Consider the following 17,541-nt stretch of genomic DNA (forward strand, 5'->3'; position numbering starts at 1 on the left):
CACCTTCTGACCTTAGACTGTCTGGCTTTCTATTTTTCTTTTTAGATTCAGATACAGAATTTTGCTGGACAGAGGACGAAGTAGCAGATCTGTATAACAACACCAGCTTTATCATTGCTGCTGATGGTAGGTTATTGAACTGATGAGAACATCACACAATTCTTCTCCAGTGCGCTTCAGTCAAAGGTTAATTAAGCTAAAACAGAATCATAACGGTCTGAAATGAAGTATACAAAAATTAAATGGCACAGTATGAATCACAGGGCTACATAATGCATATAGAGACTGACAAAACAGCAGAAAGAAATATTTCGATTTGTTTTTTATGTCACCAGTTTGCTATGATGATGATCTGACAGATGGCCTATTCCGAACACTGTATCGACTCTGCAATAACTTTCATCATACCTGCACAATCATCATTTCCTTAGAGAGAAGGTAAGGAGAAAGAGGAAATGTTTGAATATAACCCTACAAGTCCATATATTATTAAAACATGTGCCACCAACTTATTCTGACAGGGTATTATTTCTCTAGTGCAATCTAAATATGTTTAAGAATATTCAGGAAACCATGCTTTTGCAAAAACATTTACAAAAACAAAACTTGTGTTCTGTTTGGTGAGTGAATTTTTCATAACTGGTTGATGAGTGTTGATACAAATGCCCATTGCCATCATAGGACAGAAAGAATTATTAGAATTATATTTCCTCTGCAGTCTCTGATCAGAGAGAGACAATATATGTTTAAACTTGAATGGTACAGCAAGCATAAGTCAGTGTCAGAAAGTTACAGAAATTATTGTACATATCCCGTCCTAACTCTTGTTTTGCTTCTAAATGTACAATGGAAAGTGTCACGAGATAACTTTTGTTTTGATATGGTGCTATATAAATAAAATTGAGTTAAATTGAAATTGTTTCATCATAAAACTTCCAAGGAATATATGGTAAGTGACAAAGATAAAGGATATGCATATTCAGCCAGGGATACAAAAACAATCTGATCTTGTAAACAATTTAGCATGGAGTCAATGCTATGGTTGGAATTCTGTAAAAATCAAATTATCGCAAAACATATTTGTTATGTGCACATTTAAAGGTACTGTAGCGCCCGCAAAGTCAGAACCACATTGCTACACACCTTTCCATTAAAACCCACCTCTATTCATGGCTTCCTCCGTCATCCACCCACATTCATCTCCTACTCCAATGGAAATAAACCACCGATCCCCGCACAGTTTGAATCCATCCTCCAAGAAGGGTATTTGGGATGAGTGCAAGTCACCGGTGAACGAAGAAGACAAAGAAGAGTCAGAAGGAGAGTCTGTGAGGAGAAGAGTGACAGCGACATTAAGCGTTAAGACGTTATGTGTGTTAAATCGTCGTCGCTGGAGTCCCATCTGGGGTGCTGCTTTTTGTAGCAGGTCAACTAGAACAATGTTGGGGTGCCAGTCAGAGTCAAGTCTGACAAAGACGATGATGGGGTCACTGAGAATGGTGTGGCTGAGAGTGTTGTTGCTGCAGATGGGATTGTTGAGGGTAGGATTGTCCAGGGGGCCTTGATTTCTTGAACTGATTCCCAAAAAAGAAGGGAAACCAAGGTTTTGTGTTGATTACCGAAAAGTGAATGATAACACAGTCACTGATGTTATTCGATTCCGACAATCCAGGAGATATTGGATAGTCTCTCAGGTGCTGTTATTTTCTCTTCACTAGACCTAAATAGTGGCTACTGGCAAGTGGAGATGGATCCAGAGGTGAGAGAAATTACAGCCTTTATATGCCACTGTTCCAATTTAAAGTCATGCCATTTGGACTTAAGAATGCCCCTGCCACCGTTTAGAGGCTCATGGAGAGAGCACTGGGAGAGCTGAAGGGAATCATCTGTTTTTTTCTACTTAGATGACATTATCATCTTCTCTTCGTCCTGGGAACAGCATTCTTATGATGTCCAAGCTTTCCTGGACAAACTCCAAAATGCATGCCTCTCTGTGAACATGAAGAAAAGTAAACTGTTCAGAACCTCTGAAATTCCTGGGCCATATTGTCTTTGCTACAGGAGTCTATGTTGACCCAGACAAAATTGAGGCTGTGCAGGACTTCCCTGCACCCACCAACCTCAAAGCCCTACAAAGGTTCCTGTGCATGGCTGGGTGGTATCACAGATTCGTCCCCAACTTTTCCCAGATTTCAGAACCACTCAATGCCCTAAAGAAAAAAGGAGCAAAATTCAGCTGGTCACCTGCATGCCAAACAGTGTTTATTACCCTGAAAAATCACCTGGTTAAACCACCTGTCCTGGGCGATCCAAACTTCAATGCTCTCTTTGTGGTATACACTGACGCCAGTAAGATTGGACTTGGGGCTGTGCTTGTCCAGAAATCCAATTATGGAACTGAGGAAGTCCTCGCCTTTGCCAGCCGCTAAACCCTGCAGAGAAAAACTATGCTGCCACTGAGCTAGAATGTTTGGCAGTGGTGGGCCGTTCAGAAGTGGAAAACTTACCTGGAAGGTAGACTATTCACAGTGGTTACAGATCATGCCTCTCTTCTATGGGTGTTCAAAACCACGAAACCCAGCACACAACTCAATCAGGTGGGCACTCTGGCTTCAAGAATTCACCTTCACTGTTGAATATAGAAAGGGATTCATAACCCATCTTTTCTCTCCCGGAGATGGACAGTCATTACCCCATTATAGGTGGCGATTCCAACCTTATTCAAGATCCTGTTCTAGATAAGTCCTCTGCTAGGCCCCTCACTTTGTCCAGTTCAGCTACTACATTGAAATCTTTTATGAACCCGCTTGGTCTTTGTGATCCTTGGAGATATCTTAATCCAACCACTAAGGCCTTTTCATTCTTCTCCCATGTCCATCGTACATATTATAGAATCGTTTTTTGTTTTTTTTTGTCGATGCTACTGCATTGGGTCATCTTTTTCTTTTTTTATAATTTTTTTTATTGGCAATCAGCATTTCAGAGTTATCAATACAAGGTACAGTTATACCACAGCTGTTTCCCCTGCCTTTTTTTCTTTTTTTGAGAACAAACCAGAAAAACATCTCCCAAAACCAATGAGGGAGAGAGGAGAAAAAATTAAATAAAATTACATAAAAATAAATGAAATGAAAATAAATAATAACAATGATATATAAATAATTCAAATGAAGTAAGAAAATAAGTAAGAATACATATGAGAAAATTAATTGAATGGTGAGGAAGAAGGAAGTAAATTAATATTAGACTAAATTAAATAAAATAACAAAGGGAAGTAGTGGAGAAAGAATATTGCTAATATTAAGGACAATAGATAAGTAAATAAAGGAATATTGCTAATATTAAGGACAATAGATAAGTAAATAAAGGACGCTCAGTGTGTACAATATCAAATTTGATACTGAAAACAATAAGTAAATAGATAAATAAAAATTGGATGTGTCAAATCAATTTAGTTAGGATCCAGAGAGGTGAGGGTGTTAACATAAGTGATGAGAGGTTGCCATCTTTTATAAGAATTGGCTGCTGAACCTCTTAGAGAATATTTAACTTTTTCCAAAGATAAAAAAGACATTAAATCATTCAACCAAGAAGTAGAAGAAGAGGTATTTGGACTTTTCCAGTATAACAAAATGCGTCTGCGGGCTATAAGCGAGGCAAAGGCAACGACATCAGAGTTTTTCTTAGTAAGACTAGTCGGAGTACGGTGTACACCAAAGATAGATATCAGTGGGTTCCAACATGATATTAAGGACTTTGCTTAATGACTTAAAAAAATATGACCAGAAGTTGACTAACTTGGGACAGGAAAAAAACATATGAACATGATCTTCTGGGGATAAACCACATCTATCACAGATATTGTTTGTGCCTGGAAGATTGCCTACTAAGTCTGTTTTTTTGTGAGATGAATTTTATGGAGGACCTTAAATTGGATTAAACTAAGCTGAGCACAAGAAGATGTAAAATGAACCCTCATCAGTGCCTTTTCCCACCACTCATCTGACAAACCAAAGTCGAGCTCCCTTTCCCAACTATCTTTGACCTTCTCAGGAAAAGATATATTTGCAGATGATATGAGGTCATATAATACTGAAATCTTACTGCGAGCCATTGGAAGGGAGAGAAGCTCAGTTGTAAGAGATTTCGTTGGAGATTGAGGAAAAGACAAAGTGTGTACGAGCATAGTTCCATATCTGGAAGTATCGAAACATATGAGACTGAGGTAGATTATATTTAATATGGAGATCATTAAAAGTAGCAAAGATGCCTTCCAAATATAAATCTGAAAAATGAAACAGACCTCTCTCTCCACAAAGTGAAAGTTGTGTCTGTATTGGAGGGGAGGAATAAATGATTATAGCAAATAGGACTTAATGGGATGGGAGCTGAAAGTTTGAAGTGTTGCCTGAATTGTTTCCAAATTTTCAAAGAGGAAAGAACAATCGAGTTTTGAATATAACTAGGATAACGGGAAGTTAGAGGGGCACAAACCAGAGCTGCCAAAGATGAGCGGTAGCAAGAAACATTTTCCATAATACACCAGTCCAAGCTGGGAGAATTACACCAGGCATGGATTTTTTGAATATTGGCAGCCAAATAGTAAACGTTAGGCAGTGCAAGACCCCCATCCGATTTCCTTCTTTGGAGTGTTATCCGACGTGCTCTTGGATTCTTACTGGCCCAAATAAATTTTGAGATCGCTTTGTCTAAGGTTTGTAAAAACGATTTGGATAGAAAAATAGGAAGACACTGAAGAAGAAACAAAAATCTCGGAAGAATGTTCATTTTAATTGAATTCATTCTGCCTACTAGCCAGAGAGGGAGAGATTCCCAGTGCACCAGATCAGCCTTAATTTCAGTAACCAGCTTAGTGAAATTATTTTTGTGTAATGAAGGAAAGGAATGAGAGATATTAATACCTAAGTAACGAAAACTATTATGAGCTAATCGGAATGGTATTGCCCTTGATGAAATCTGTTTGGCTGCTTTGTTCACTGGAAAACACTCGCTTTTACTAATGTTTAATTTATAACCTGAGAACGATCCAAAAATGATCAAGGTTTGAAAAATATTATCGACACAGCTAACTGGGTCTGCGACATATAACAACAGATCATCCGCATAGAGAGATACTTGATGTTCCAGACCACCTCTGACAATTCCAGTAAAACAAGAAGAGGATTTTAGAGCAATGGAAAGAGGCTCTATTGCTTTGGCAAAAAGCAAGGGAGACATAGGGCAACCTTGGCGTGTCCCTCTCAACAGAGGGAAATATTCAGACCTTTGAAAATTAGTTTTCACACAAGCAGAGGGGGCAGGGGTATAAAAGTTGTATCCAAGAGATGAATTTAGACCCAAAGCCAAATTTCCCCAAAACAGAAAACAAATAATCCCATTCAACACGATCAAAGGCTTTCTCTGCATCTAAGGATATGACCATTTCAGCAGTTTAAGATGTGTTAGGAGAAAGCACGATATTTAGAAGTCTTCTAATATTAGTTGAAAGTTGCCGCCCTCTAAAAAAAAACCTTTTTGATCTAAGGAAATTATGCCTGGTAGACAAGTATGTAAATAACCTAAAGTTCTCTTTCATAATATTTGGCTCGATGTCTCACTATGGGATGTGGTTACTCCTGTATTGCCAGACAAGCTTATCTAGCGCCACCAACCCACAGGGAAAAGTACTTTGTTTCCTATCAGGACAGCAAAACCACGCGTGCCATGCACGGAGTGGAAACGTCCAGCATATAGAAACGGACAAAAGTGAGTGGCGAGGACCAACTCGCCACAGCACAGATGTCCTGAACAGAAACTCCCCTGAATAAGACCCAGGATGCGGCCAAGCCCCGAGTCGAGTTGGCCCACAGGTGGCTGTAAAATATGACTCGTATAAGCCAAAGCAATCGCCTCCACCACCCAGTGGGATAGACGCTGCTTTGAGACAGGCTTCCCTTTATGAGGATTAGCCCAGGAGACGAACAGCTGATCGCTCCTCCTGAAACCCCTCATCCTATCCATATAAGTGCGCACCGCACGGACTTAACGCATGCGACAACTGCTCACCCGGTGAGGCAGCAAAAGCCCCAAAGTCAATAGGAGAACATGAGCCCACCACCTTAGGCAAAAGCCGGGTTGGGCTTCAAAATCATCCTTACATCCCACGGGAAGACCTGGGTGCATGAGGGATGCACCGAAAGCGCATGGATGTCACTAACCCATTTAGCTGAAGCCATAGCCCTTAAGCCCCTCCACAGCCAGATCCCACGGTGGTACCAGTGGTCTGGACACAGGGAGAAGCCTGCGCGCTCCTTTCATAAAATGGCAAACCAGCAGGTGCTGGCTCGCTGTTTGCTTGCCAAACCCCATGTAAGTACACTTTAACCGTGGAGAAGGCCTTTCGTTTGTCAATCAGGTCCTGCAAGAATGACAATATCACTCCTACTGGACACTGAAAATGAATGTGGCCATTTCTGCGATACCACCCCTCAAACACTCTCGTACAGAGTCCTAGTGGAGGAGGCTCGAGCACTTTTTATAGTGGAAATCACTAGAGCCAGGCGCTCTGGGTGCGGGTGGAACACTGCCTCCCCTCCCTCCGATAGCAGGTCCCTGCGCAGCGGGTGTGCGTAAAGACGCTCGTGCGGCCAGAGAGTAAAACAGCACGCACTGCGCGTTGTCTCTCGACCCGAACAGATCCACCATGGCCCAACCGAAACGGGCCCATATCTGTTCCACAATCTCTGCACACAATCTGAGTGCAGAGACCACTCCCGGGACGTGTGTCGCTCTCAGAGAGAGAAGACGACCGCAGCTCCACAGGATTAGTCTGCATGCCAGCATGTGCAACTGACGGAAGCGTAATCCCCCCTGACGGTTGATGTACGCCACCGTCGTCGTATTGTCCGCACCCCGGTGTGACACTCTCCGTGCGCCATGACACACTGGATCCAGCCCGCATGAGGCCACCCAAAACCCGAATTCCCTCATGCGGAGGCGGCCGAGATGGACTACAAGAATGGCAGAGGCCATCAGCCCGAGTAACCGAAGACACAATCTGAATTGAACAGATTTGCCCGAATGAAAAAGCGCGAGACATGCCCTGAAAGCTTTCACTCGGTCCGCCGAGAGGCGCACCGAATCCAAGGATAATCCCAAAAAGATTACGCCATGTGCCGGGGACAGCATGCTCTTTTCCGCGTTTATCACGAAACCCAGATCGACTAGGTGTCGTATGAGAATACGCGTGTGTGCCCTGGCCTCCTGCTCCGATTGTGCCAACAGCAGCCTATCGTCCAGATATGTGGCCAAGCAACCCCACAAACACCCTTGGGCTTAAAGACAGACTGAAAGGGAGCACGCGGTACTCTCAGATCAACAGAAGTGAGGCATGCGTTAGCATCCTGAACTTCTATTTCCTGAGAGATTTTTTCAGAGCACGTAGATCCAGGATAGGGCAAATAGGCCCCCGCCCCAATGGGCATGTCCAGGACGTCCTCCTTCTCTATGTCTGACTGGTTGGCGAGGTTGAGCCACCGTGCTCGTTCCTGCAGAACCATAGTCCCCAGCGCTTTTCCCGTGGCCCGGGCCGCGCAGCGCTGGACACAGAGACACAGGTCGGTGATGACCGTTATCTCCTCCCACGCAACTGGGTCCTGAGTTGGCACAAAATCCTCATATAACTCAGCCTGATAGGCCGTGAGCAGGGAGAGGACATTGAGCACTCTGGCTGAAAGCACCACCGTCTTGTACGCCTTTTCAGTCAGGGCCGACTGAAAACGGTCAGACTTTGACAGTAGACTTGGGCTCATGGAGGACACTGCTGACAGCTGGGGGTGAAGGTGGGCTGCAACAAGTGGCTCCATCGGCGGCACACGTCGAGCATGTCCAAGCTAGGGAGGGGAGAAGGTCGTGTGCTGCCCTCATCTCAATCTCGAGAGGCGACGGAGGCCGTGGGCTGGGTAGCCCGGGCCGGCGTCATGAAGATGTCGTCCTCATCCTCATCCTCTGATATGAGGAGGCCCGAGGCGTCAACTTCATCTTCCCCATAGTCCAGTATCAGGACGTCTTCCTCATGCGGGGGGTCCGCGGCTCAGCCTTAATTTCAGTAACCAGCTTAGTGAAATTATTTTTGTGTAATGAAGGAAAGGAATGAGAGATATTAATACCTAAGTAACGAAAACTATTATGAGCTAATCGGAATGGTATTGCCCTTGATGAAATCTGTTTGGCTGCTTTGTTCACTGGAAAACACTCGCTTTTACTAATGTTTAATTTATAACCTGAGAACGATCCAAAAATGATCAAGGTTTGAAAAATATTATCGACACAGCTAACTGGGTCTGCGACATATAAGGCTAGGTCAAGCTGGGAGCCCCAGCTGGAAGTAGCCTCCGGTTCCGCCACCGCAACAGCCCCCTTCTCTTCATCCTCGACGGCGGCGCCATCTGAAGGGAGATAGGGTTCATGTCCAGACAAGCTAGCCTGGTGGGCTAGCCGTCTGCTCTTGTTCGTGAACACCGCACAGTGTTGACACGAGCCAGGGACTTCGATAGCAAGCCGGGCGTGTTGCAGCCCCAGGCAGCTCGAGCAGACCTGGTGTGGATCTCTGCTCGATATCTTGTTCCCACAGGGACGGGCGCCAGAGTCTCCGTGCCCTCTGGTGTGAGGGGTTTTAGCCTCCATTTTTTGCGAGCTGGTGTGCAGGCAAGGAGTCGAGGAAGTTAGCTGGTGTGCTAACTCTGAAGAAACCGAGAGATTAGTTGGTGTGCTAATGCTCGGTACTCAAACAGCTGTGGTGAGAAGCTAAATAAGGTGCATCTGTGTACAGTTTAGCTAGCTAGCTCAGGACGCCAGATATGCTCCGAGTGAGAAGAGGTGTTTTAATGACATGGTGCCGTCCGCATAGGCTATTTAAGGTAGGTGGTACTACCGGGAGTAGGACGGACACGTTTCACCAGCCAATCAGGATTGGCGTAATGAGATTAATGCTTCTGAGGTCTGCAGCGAGGCGTGCATCCCATAGTGAGACAACGAGCGAAATATTATGAAAGAGAACTCATCTTTAGCTAGCAGCCCAGTATTAAACTTCCATTGTTTTGAGGTGTGAAGTAAGAGTGCTAGGTCTAAAATATGAGGAGCGTGGTCAGAAAATAATGATAGCAGAATATTCAGAAGATTTTAGAGTAGGTAGAAGAGCCCTGTCTATTAAAAAAATAATCAATGCAGGAATAAGCTTGGTGTACTTTGGAGAGATAAGAAAATTCTTTTGAGAATGGATGGAGCAAGCGCCAAGCGTCTGTGCAGACTAATTGACTCATAATAGAAGATAGTGTCTTCGACATTGCAGAGGGTGTGAGTACTTTCAGGTGGGATCGGTCATGTTTCGGGTCTATTACTAAGTTCAAGTCTCCCCCTAGAATGAGACAATGAGTATCCAAGTTGGGAATTTTTGAAAAGAGAGAGGTTATGAAATTTGGATTGTCCCAATTAAGGGCATAAATCTTAACTAGTACAACTAAAGTTTGATATAATGTGCCACTCACTATAATGTAACGCCCAAGGGGATTAGATATGATCTGGTCAGGGGAGAACTGAATTTGTTTGTTGATAAGGATAGCGGCACCCCTGGATCTGCTATTGAAGGCTGAATGAAATATTTGCCTAACCAATGGTTTGCGCATTCTGCAATGACCATTTATACGCAAGTGGGTCTCTTGAAGAAAAGCTATGTCAGTGTTAAGACCCTTAAGGTGTGAAAAAACTTTGGATCGCTTTATTGGGCCCCCAAGTCCACGGACGTTCCAACTCACAAACCGAATACCAGACCCACTCAGCCTTCTCTGGGAAATATTCAGGTTAGCCATTAATTATTTGAGATTGGTAAAAATTAATAGGAATAGTAGAAAATAGATGAGCATCCTGGTTACAAACCAAATAAGCATTATGGTAGCATTCAGATGAACTTCAAAAAAGAAACACAAAGAACCTCCCAGAAGATAAAGAAAAAACACACGTTTCTCCAAAAACACATTGTCCAGTGTTTGAACCGTAAGCTAACAAATGGGTTACTTCCTAAGCTCGTCACAACAGAACAAGACGAGTTGCAGGACTGAACTACACACAACCGTTTACCATGCAGTGAGTTCTGCTTCCTGATGAACTAAAATATACGCCATATAAAAAAGTTATTAAAACAGTTATTAATGAAAACAACCTTAAGTAAAACGTAAAAGGTAGAGAAAAAAAAGGGAAAAAAGGGAGGACCAGTACCATACTTAACATGTAATCCTCCAGCTGACATGTGCAGGCAAAAATAAACCGAGAGAAAAAATAATAACAACTAGAAAATTTCTAAAGAAATTTTGAGTGTGCCTGACTCTGGCCCCGTCGCCCCCATACATTATTTCTGACACTGCTCAGCAAATTCAGTACTAGAAAATTCCTGCAGAAATTTTGAGAGTGATGAGTGGGCTGTTGTCAGTATTCAAAAAGCACACCTCAAATAGTCATTTTTAACATGTTTATTTAGACACAGGAGCACAGGAGCTAGCGCTTACGCACTAGCAATTAACATTAGCATGTTAACATTAGCATGTTAACATTAACATGTATTTAATTCTCAGTGGCTAATACTAATTAACATTAGCATGTTAACATTAGCATGTTAGCGCTGATGCACGGACACGCTAGCAATTATCATTAACATGTTAACATTAGCATGTTACTGCTGATGCGCTAGCAATTAACATTAGCATGTTAGCATTGGCAATTACCATTAGCATTTTAACATTAGCATGTTAGCGCTGATGCACTAGCAGTTAACATTAGAATGTTAACATTAACATGTATTTAATTCTTAGTGGCTAATGCTAATTAACATTAGCATGTTAACATTAGCATGTTAGCAATTACCATGTATTGAATTTCTAGTGGTTAATGTTAATTAGCACTAATTTTAGCATTGGTTGCTAATGTTAGCAAATAGCATGTCTTTACTCTGCTGTCTCTGTCATTTTAGACAGACAAGTTAAAATGAAGTGCCAATAACTGCTAAAATGGTTTAAAAAAAAGAATATAAAAAGGGAAAGTACAACACTGTATCGGATGCCCTCACCCGAGCTCCATCAGACTCCATCCATACAACCGTACCTGTGTATGCTACCATCACATCTGCCCCTCCAAAACCATCAAAAGAGCTTCCTATTTCAATTGAGGCCCTGTGGAAGACACAACAGGAAGATTCAGAATGTCTGGTTCTATATCAAAAAGTAGTAGAAAATGGACACGTCATTAGTTCAAACCCTTCATAGATCATCATGGATGATCTCCTCTACCGTCGCATCACCCTCCCATACAAAACCATCTACCAACTCTACATACCTCCTAGTTTCCACTCACAGTTACTGGACTACTTTCACCAAGATCCCCTCTCTGGACATCTGGGCAGGCACAAAACATCTTATCTACTGGCCAAAGCTGAGCTAGGATGTCAGACAACATGTAAAAAACTGTTACACATGTCAACTTTACAAACCAGAAAACGGAAAACTTGCAGGAAAACTCCAACAAACCCAAGCTCACCGCCTAGGAAATGCCACATTTGCGCCCAGGGCGCAAATGTGGCCAGGACCGGCGCTGCTCTCAGGTCATGGTCAAAGACATCTTGACCAGGTGGGGCATTCCTGACTACATTCTGTCGGACCAGGGAACACAGTTTGTTTCATCAGTTTTCCAAACTGTATGCAGGACCTGAAATGTGGGACACAAGTTAACATCTGCATACCATCCACAAACTAACCTTACAGAGAGCGTGAACCGTACCCTAAAATCAATGATGGCATCCTATGTTGGTGACAATCATAAACACTGGGACAAGAACCTGTCTGAATTCCGGTTTGCGATTAACTCTGGAGTCCAGGAGTCAACGTTTCTCCTGCAGAGCTTAATCTTGGTCCCCTCCATACACTAAAATCAAACAGCTAAAATATCTCCGTTCCTTTGTTGCAAAGAATCTGGACTCTGCTCGTCAACGTCAAAAAAGAAATTATGACAAACACCAACGTGACCTTGAGTTTCAGGAACAAGATAGAGTCTGGTTGAGAGCCCATCCTCTCTCCGAAGCTGAAAAATCATTTGCTGCCAAATTAGCCCCAAAATGGCAAGGGCCATATTGGGTAGTGAAACAAGTTGGGCCTGTGAATTATAAAGTTGTTTTAGAAAATTCAGGCAAAGACTTAAAAGTTGTCCAACATTTGCCATCTCAAACCTTGCTACCCGACTGCTCAGGACCTACAGGAGCAGTGGAAAAAACACCTTTCATGATTGGATGAAGAGGACTTCCTTGGGTTCGCAGACTCCTCCTGTTCTACTTCTAATCGGGGATGGATGAAAGGATCTCCATAGAAACTACAAAATTACAATTCTAACAATACCTCTGACTCAAACAATGACTAACATCCATTAAACAATACACACTAGGACAACTACTGCGCGTAGGAGTGGTGTAGTGCCCGCAAAGTCAGAACCGCATTGCTACTAGTGGTGGGCAGATCGATCCAAATATGGATAGTATCGATACCAAGTCGGTATCGGATCGATACTAGCCTGGTGAGATCGATTCTTTACTTTAAGTTCCGCTCTTGTTTGCAATGCTGCGGTTTCAGCAAAGAGGAAACAGCCAGGTCGCCGGACTTGCCGCTCCTGTGTCAGCACAGAGCAGGCACACTCTGCTCCCCCTCTTGTGTTTAGATGTTACGCCATCACGTGACGTGACTTAGACGCACAAAGCAAACAAACAAGCAAGTTGCTGGCTCAGGTTCATCAGCACACGCAGTGCGGGCCTATTTTATCAAAAAAAAATTAAACAGAAGAATGGTAGAGAGGAAGAGGAGCGCCGTGTGGCCATATTTTCAAGCCGAAAGCAAGACAACAGCAAAATGTGGGATTTGTAAAAAAGCTAGTCATGTATAGTGGAAACACTACAAATGTATATAAACATATAAAAAAAACATCCAAAAGAAAACATGGAGCTACAAAACCAGAGAGAGGAGGAGAGAAATCCCCCACCTACTGGCCCCACTGCAAGACCCCCAGTCCAGAGGCAGAGGTCATTGGCGGTAATGATAAAAATGACGATGAATAAACCAATAACCAATTCAGCCTAATCTATTTGACTATAAATCTATCACCAAAATGATAATAAAGGCTAGGGGCAGCTGGTGGTGGGCATGTCTATACCTGCTGAATGTAACTGCTGTAAAACAATCAGGAAATAAGACTTCATATGGTGCTAGACAGAGAGCATGCTCAATCAATATTTGGAACTACTGTCCGCAACTCCCACTCAAGCTGTTTATCAGAGCGTTGCAGCGAAGAGCAGAGTGTGCAGCAGAGTTTGCTGCAAAGAAGGCTGAAATTAAAATGGAACAGGAAATTGCTGTACAAAGACAAGAACTGAAAAAGACTAGAAAACCAAAGAGATCTTCAAGTAATAGAGGCAAAGCTTAAAGTGTACTCTGAAGCTGACTCAGGTGAACCATGGGACAAAACAGGTAAAACAGCACACAGCGAGATAGAAAATTGTCTTCCAGTATCTAAGGAAATCAAATGTGAGAAAACATATAACAACAATAACTGTGAAAAAACAAAGAGTGCTAATAATGAAGCATTGTTAGTACAAGTACTACATGACACTGGTTCTCACCAGATTCCCCACACCAGAACACTCAGTCTTCTTCGGAGAGCCACTTAAGTTCTTAGAGTGGAGCACAGGTTTTAAAGCACTGATAGAGCGGCGTTGCACAAATTCAGCTGATAGATTGTTCTACCTACAAAGGTACATCAGTGGTGAGGCACAATCTATATTGGAAGGAAGCTTCTACAGAAAAGATGATGAAGCGTACGACCAAGCATGGAAAACATTGGATGCTAGGTAGGGTCATCCTTTTGTAGTCCAGCATGCATTTAAAGAAAAACTGAGAAAAACTGGGCCTTCAAGGGTTAAATGACTATGAAGAGAAACAAAGGATGCTTCAAAGGCTGCCTGACTGGGTAACTTCTCACTGGAATTGCCATGTTACAAAGCAGCTGCAACAAACGAAGAATTCCCTAGTTTCAAAGAGTTTGCTGATTTTGTGGCACAAGAAGCAGAAATTGCATGCAACCCTGTAACATCCTTTCAAGCCTTGAAATCCACTGAAGATAGGGCATCACAATACGTAAGACGTACAAAGGCTAATGTGTGCATCACAAATGTGAATGCATCAGATGATTCAACGACGCTCACGCAGGGTGCCAGGTTGACGCAGCTGAACCTTCACTAGTGCAGGACGAGTGAAATGTAATGTAAATGTTACTAAACTCTGGTACTCTACCTGTTGTGTTCTGGCTTTGTTTATTTCATGAATCAGCTTCTAAATTGGAGCCTGACTCGCAATTTATGCTGTAAAATAGTGACACAAAGAAGTTTAGTTTGTAATGAGAGAGATTGTTTCATAGCGGTTACGTCCAGCACACATAAACACAAAGAAAGGGCTGGCTCAATTCGTGCCAGCAGCAGCTAGTAGTGGCACTTCCCCACTGACCTGCTGAGGCAGCGCCAGTGGGAAGCTGCCACTGACCTGCTTGCTTCCATCGTTGTAGTGCACTGTTTGCCGCAATTTTGAACTAATTGATCAGAATTCCAAAGGCCAAAATGTAAACAAAGAGACGAGACGGGCGGTAAATTTCAAAATAAGGACATTTTGGCTGTCGGATTTTTGTCAACAAGCAAGTATTTCAACCTAGCATGTTTCCTTAAGAACTGATGATATAGCATATTAATTTTATGATTTATATATCTTACATATTGTACCTTTAATACATGTGTTATTAATTAATAAAACATGTTTTTATCCCAAATATGACACACACAGAGAAATATGTAAATTCATTTTTGAGTTTGTTGATTTCTCCTTTCTATGATTTCTATGATTGATTGAGAACTTTGTCAGTATTCAACTTCACAAGTGATTAGTTACAAGCTTAAGCAGTAATCAGGTTTCCTGCATGAATGTTTTACAAGGTTGAACTTCACCCTGCGACACATGGATGTTTCCTGTGAAGCCTATGACCATTTCAGGAAGTGTCTGTCCCAACTCCAGGAGCTGGTGGACGGACGATGCAGCTTCAAGGTGGAGCCGCTCCCTTCTAACTTCTCACAGTTTCTTCTGTATGAACGCATAGAGCAACTGGTAAGCGAAATACCCAAACTCATAATTATTCTAATAGGGGACAATATTTCTTGCTAAACTTTAAACAAACCTTAACTTCATTTTAATCCAAATGCTCAATCCAGCTAAATTTATACTAAACTGTGAGATTGTGTGAATTTCTTCTGTATAGGCACAGATAGAGGACTGAAACAGGTCTTCTCTACTTATCTAATATATAATAATAATAAATACATGCAGGTAAAATTCCACTAGTTACCTGGCCTGCGAAAACAGTTTTATCATTCTGACTGCTGCAAGCAATAACACTATTGTTACTAGTATGTTGGCTGAGCTGTAGGCACACTTTTTCTATTCCCTGTCCTAGTGCAAAATTTACTGTTTGAATGGATTAGTTTCAGAAAATAAATTTCCCCAAGAGGGATTTAGTACAGTTTTTATTAAAAAAAAACATTGTTAATTTCTGCAGGAAATGTGGAAGGTGACCACCTACTTCCATTTGGCCAAGTCTGATTTCTGAGCATCTTGACCTGGACTCCAAGCAATGTAAACGCTGTACTTAGTCCAGAATTTAGTATAGAAAGTTCCAGTTAACAGTGAAGGCTTGAAATATAATATAAAAGAGCAAAGGAACATTGCCTGTTTCTACATAAATAAAAAGATAACATTTAATATTCAGGATTGGAACAGGACATTTGTCAAAGTTAATCAGGGAGTTTTAAAAAAGCCAACAAGAGTTGCTCCCTAGTTTATACACTGACTGAATAAAATAAAAGTCAAATAAAGTTTGTGTCATAGTCTGCTCCTCTCTCACCTGCCTCTCAGTACTTTTCCATTCACTCTCCACTCACCTGCCAGCCATACCCCCCTCATCAGACCAACTCCCCTCACCTGCTTGACTCACCTGGTTCCCATCACCAATCAAGCCAGTATTTAAGCCCTCTCTGCTCACTCACTCTCTGCTAGATTGTTCTACATGCTCACGCTAGACTCTCCAGCACTTTTCTCCGGACTGATCTCTGGTTGCCGACTCTGCCTGCCTTGGACTAACCTGTTTCGCTGTAATCCTGGAAACCGACCCTGCCTTCTGTTCCCGACCACGAGTTCAGCTTCTGGCCCCTCTGGATTCTGCCAGCTGGTGACAGCTCGACTACCGACGGCTCGTTCCTGGTTAGTCTGCTTCGTTGCCTGTTTAGCTGCTTGCCGGACTGGTTTCCCCAGCCAGAGACCCTAGACTTTCCCCGTGCCCAGAAAGACTATTTCAGCTGTTGCTTTGAACTGTGCTACTTCTCGTCTACCAGCCAAGTGTAATAAAAGTGACTTTCATTTATTACCTTCGTCCAGTGTGCTGCATTTGGGTTCTTAATACACCCGTTACAGTACAATCTGGCCAAGAATGGACCCAGTGCACCCTTCTTCGCCGCAGTCCCGGCTCGAGAGGATTGAGGACGCACTGCAGCCAACACGAGGCAAGATTCGCCTCCACAACAGCTGACATCCAGCAGGCTATTGTTAATCAGGCACAAGGGCTAGCTATGCTAGCTACTCAGATCCAGCAGCTGGCAGCAGCCATTTCCCAATCTGCTGCTGCTGCTGCTGCTGCTCCGCCGGTACCACCCCAGCCAGCTGCAGTTCCCATTCCTTTCAGGTCCCGGGTGGGACCTCCGGAACGATACGCTGGAGATCCGGAGGGCTGCAACCCCTTCATCACCAACTGCTCCATCCTCTTTGCTCTGCAGCCTCAGACTTTCGCTTCAGAAGAGGCTAAAGTATTGTTCGCCATCAATCATCTGACGGGTTGAGCCCGCCTGTGGGCAACAGCTGAGTGGGAACGCCAGACAGCTGCTTGCTCCTCCTTCCAAGCCTTCACCACGGAGCTTCGCAAGGTGTTCGGCATAGCATCCATAGGCCCTGACATCACAAGGGGTCTGATGGACCTGAGCCAAGGAAAACAGACTGTCGCTAACTACGCCATTGAGTTCCGCATCAGGGCTCGCCAGAGCTACTGGAATGAGGCCGCCATTTGCAACGCTTATCTGCAGGGTTTGAAAGACTTCATTAAAGATGAGTTGGTCTCTCACAACCTTCCCTCTTCCCTGGACGGACTGATCGAACTCACATCCCAGATAGATTGTCGCGTGCAGGGAAGACGCCGAGAGAGGCGGTGGGGACAGGCAGACCAGTGCTCGCTGGGCCCATTATATGTTCCTTCTGAGACTTTGGGCATCTCTAGTGGTCATCAGGGGAGAGAGCCTGAACCCATGCAGGTGGGCTGCACCAGTCTGACACCTGGGGAGCGGGAGCACCGCTCAGTGACTGCAGTGTGTGT

At 43.4% G+C, this 17,541-nt stretch overlaps 1 protein-coding gene across 6 annotated transcripts in view; it reads left to right on the forward strand.

Moving 5' to 3' along the window:
* Positions 1-17,516, forward strand: part of LOC104939732 (methyltransferase-like protein 22) — a 33,462-nt gene extending 15,946 nt beyond the window's left edge. For 4 of the 6 annotated variants that reach the window (XM_027284307.1, XM_027284310.1, XM_027284311.1 and 1 more), the window contains 4 exons: positions 46-126; positions 336-438; positions 15,065-15,233; positions 16,179-17,516. In XM_027284307.1, the coding sequence (XP_027140108.1) occupies positions 46-126; positions 336-438; positions 15,065-15,233; positions 16,179-16,262 (437 nt within the window). In that variant the 3' untranslated portion in view covers positions 16,263-17,516. Of the gene's footprint in view, positions 1-45; positions 127-335; positions 439-15,064; positions 15,234-15,681; positions 15,998-16,178 lie in introns of those variants that run through there. The other 2 variants (XM_027284312.1, XM_027284313.1) reach the window with 2 other exon arrangements.
* Positions 17,517-17,541: the final 25 nt, after the last annotated feature.

This window comes from Larimichthys crocea, chromosome XI, assembly GCF_000972845.2.
Source record: "Larimichthys crocea isolate SSNF chromosome XI, L_crocea_2.0, whole genome shotgun sequence".
NCBI lineage: Eukaryota > Metazoa > Chordata > Actinopteri > Sciaenidae > Larimichthys > Larimichthys crocea.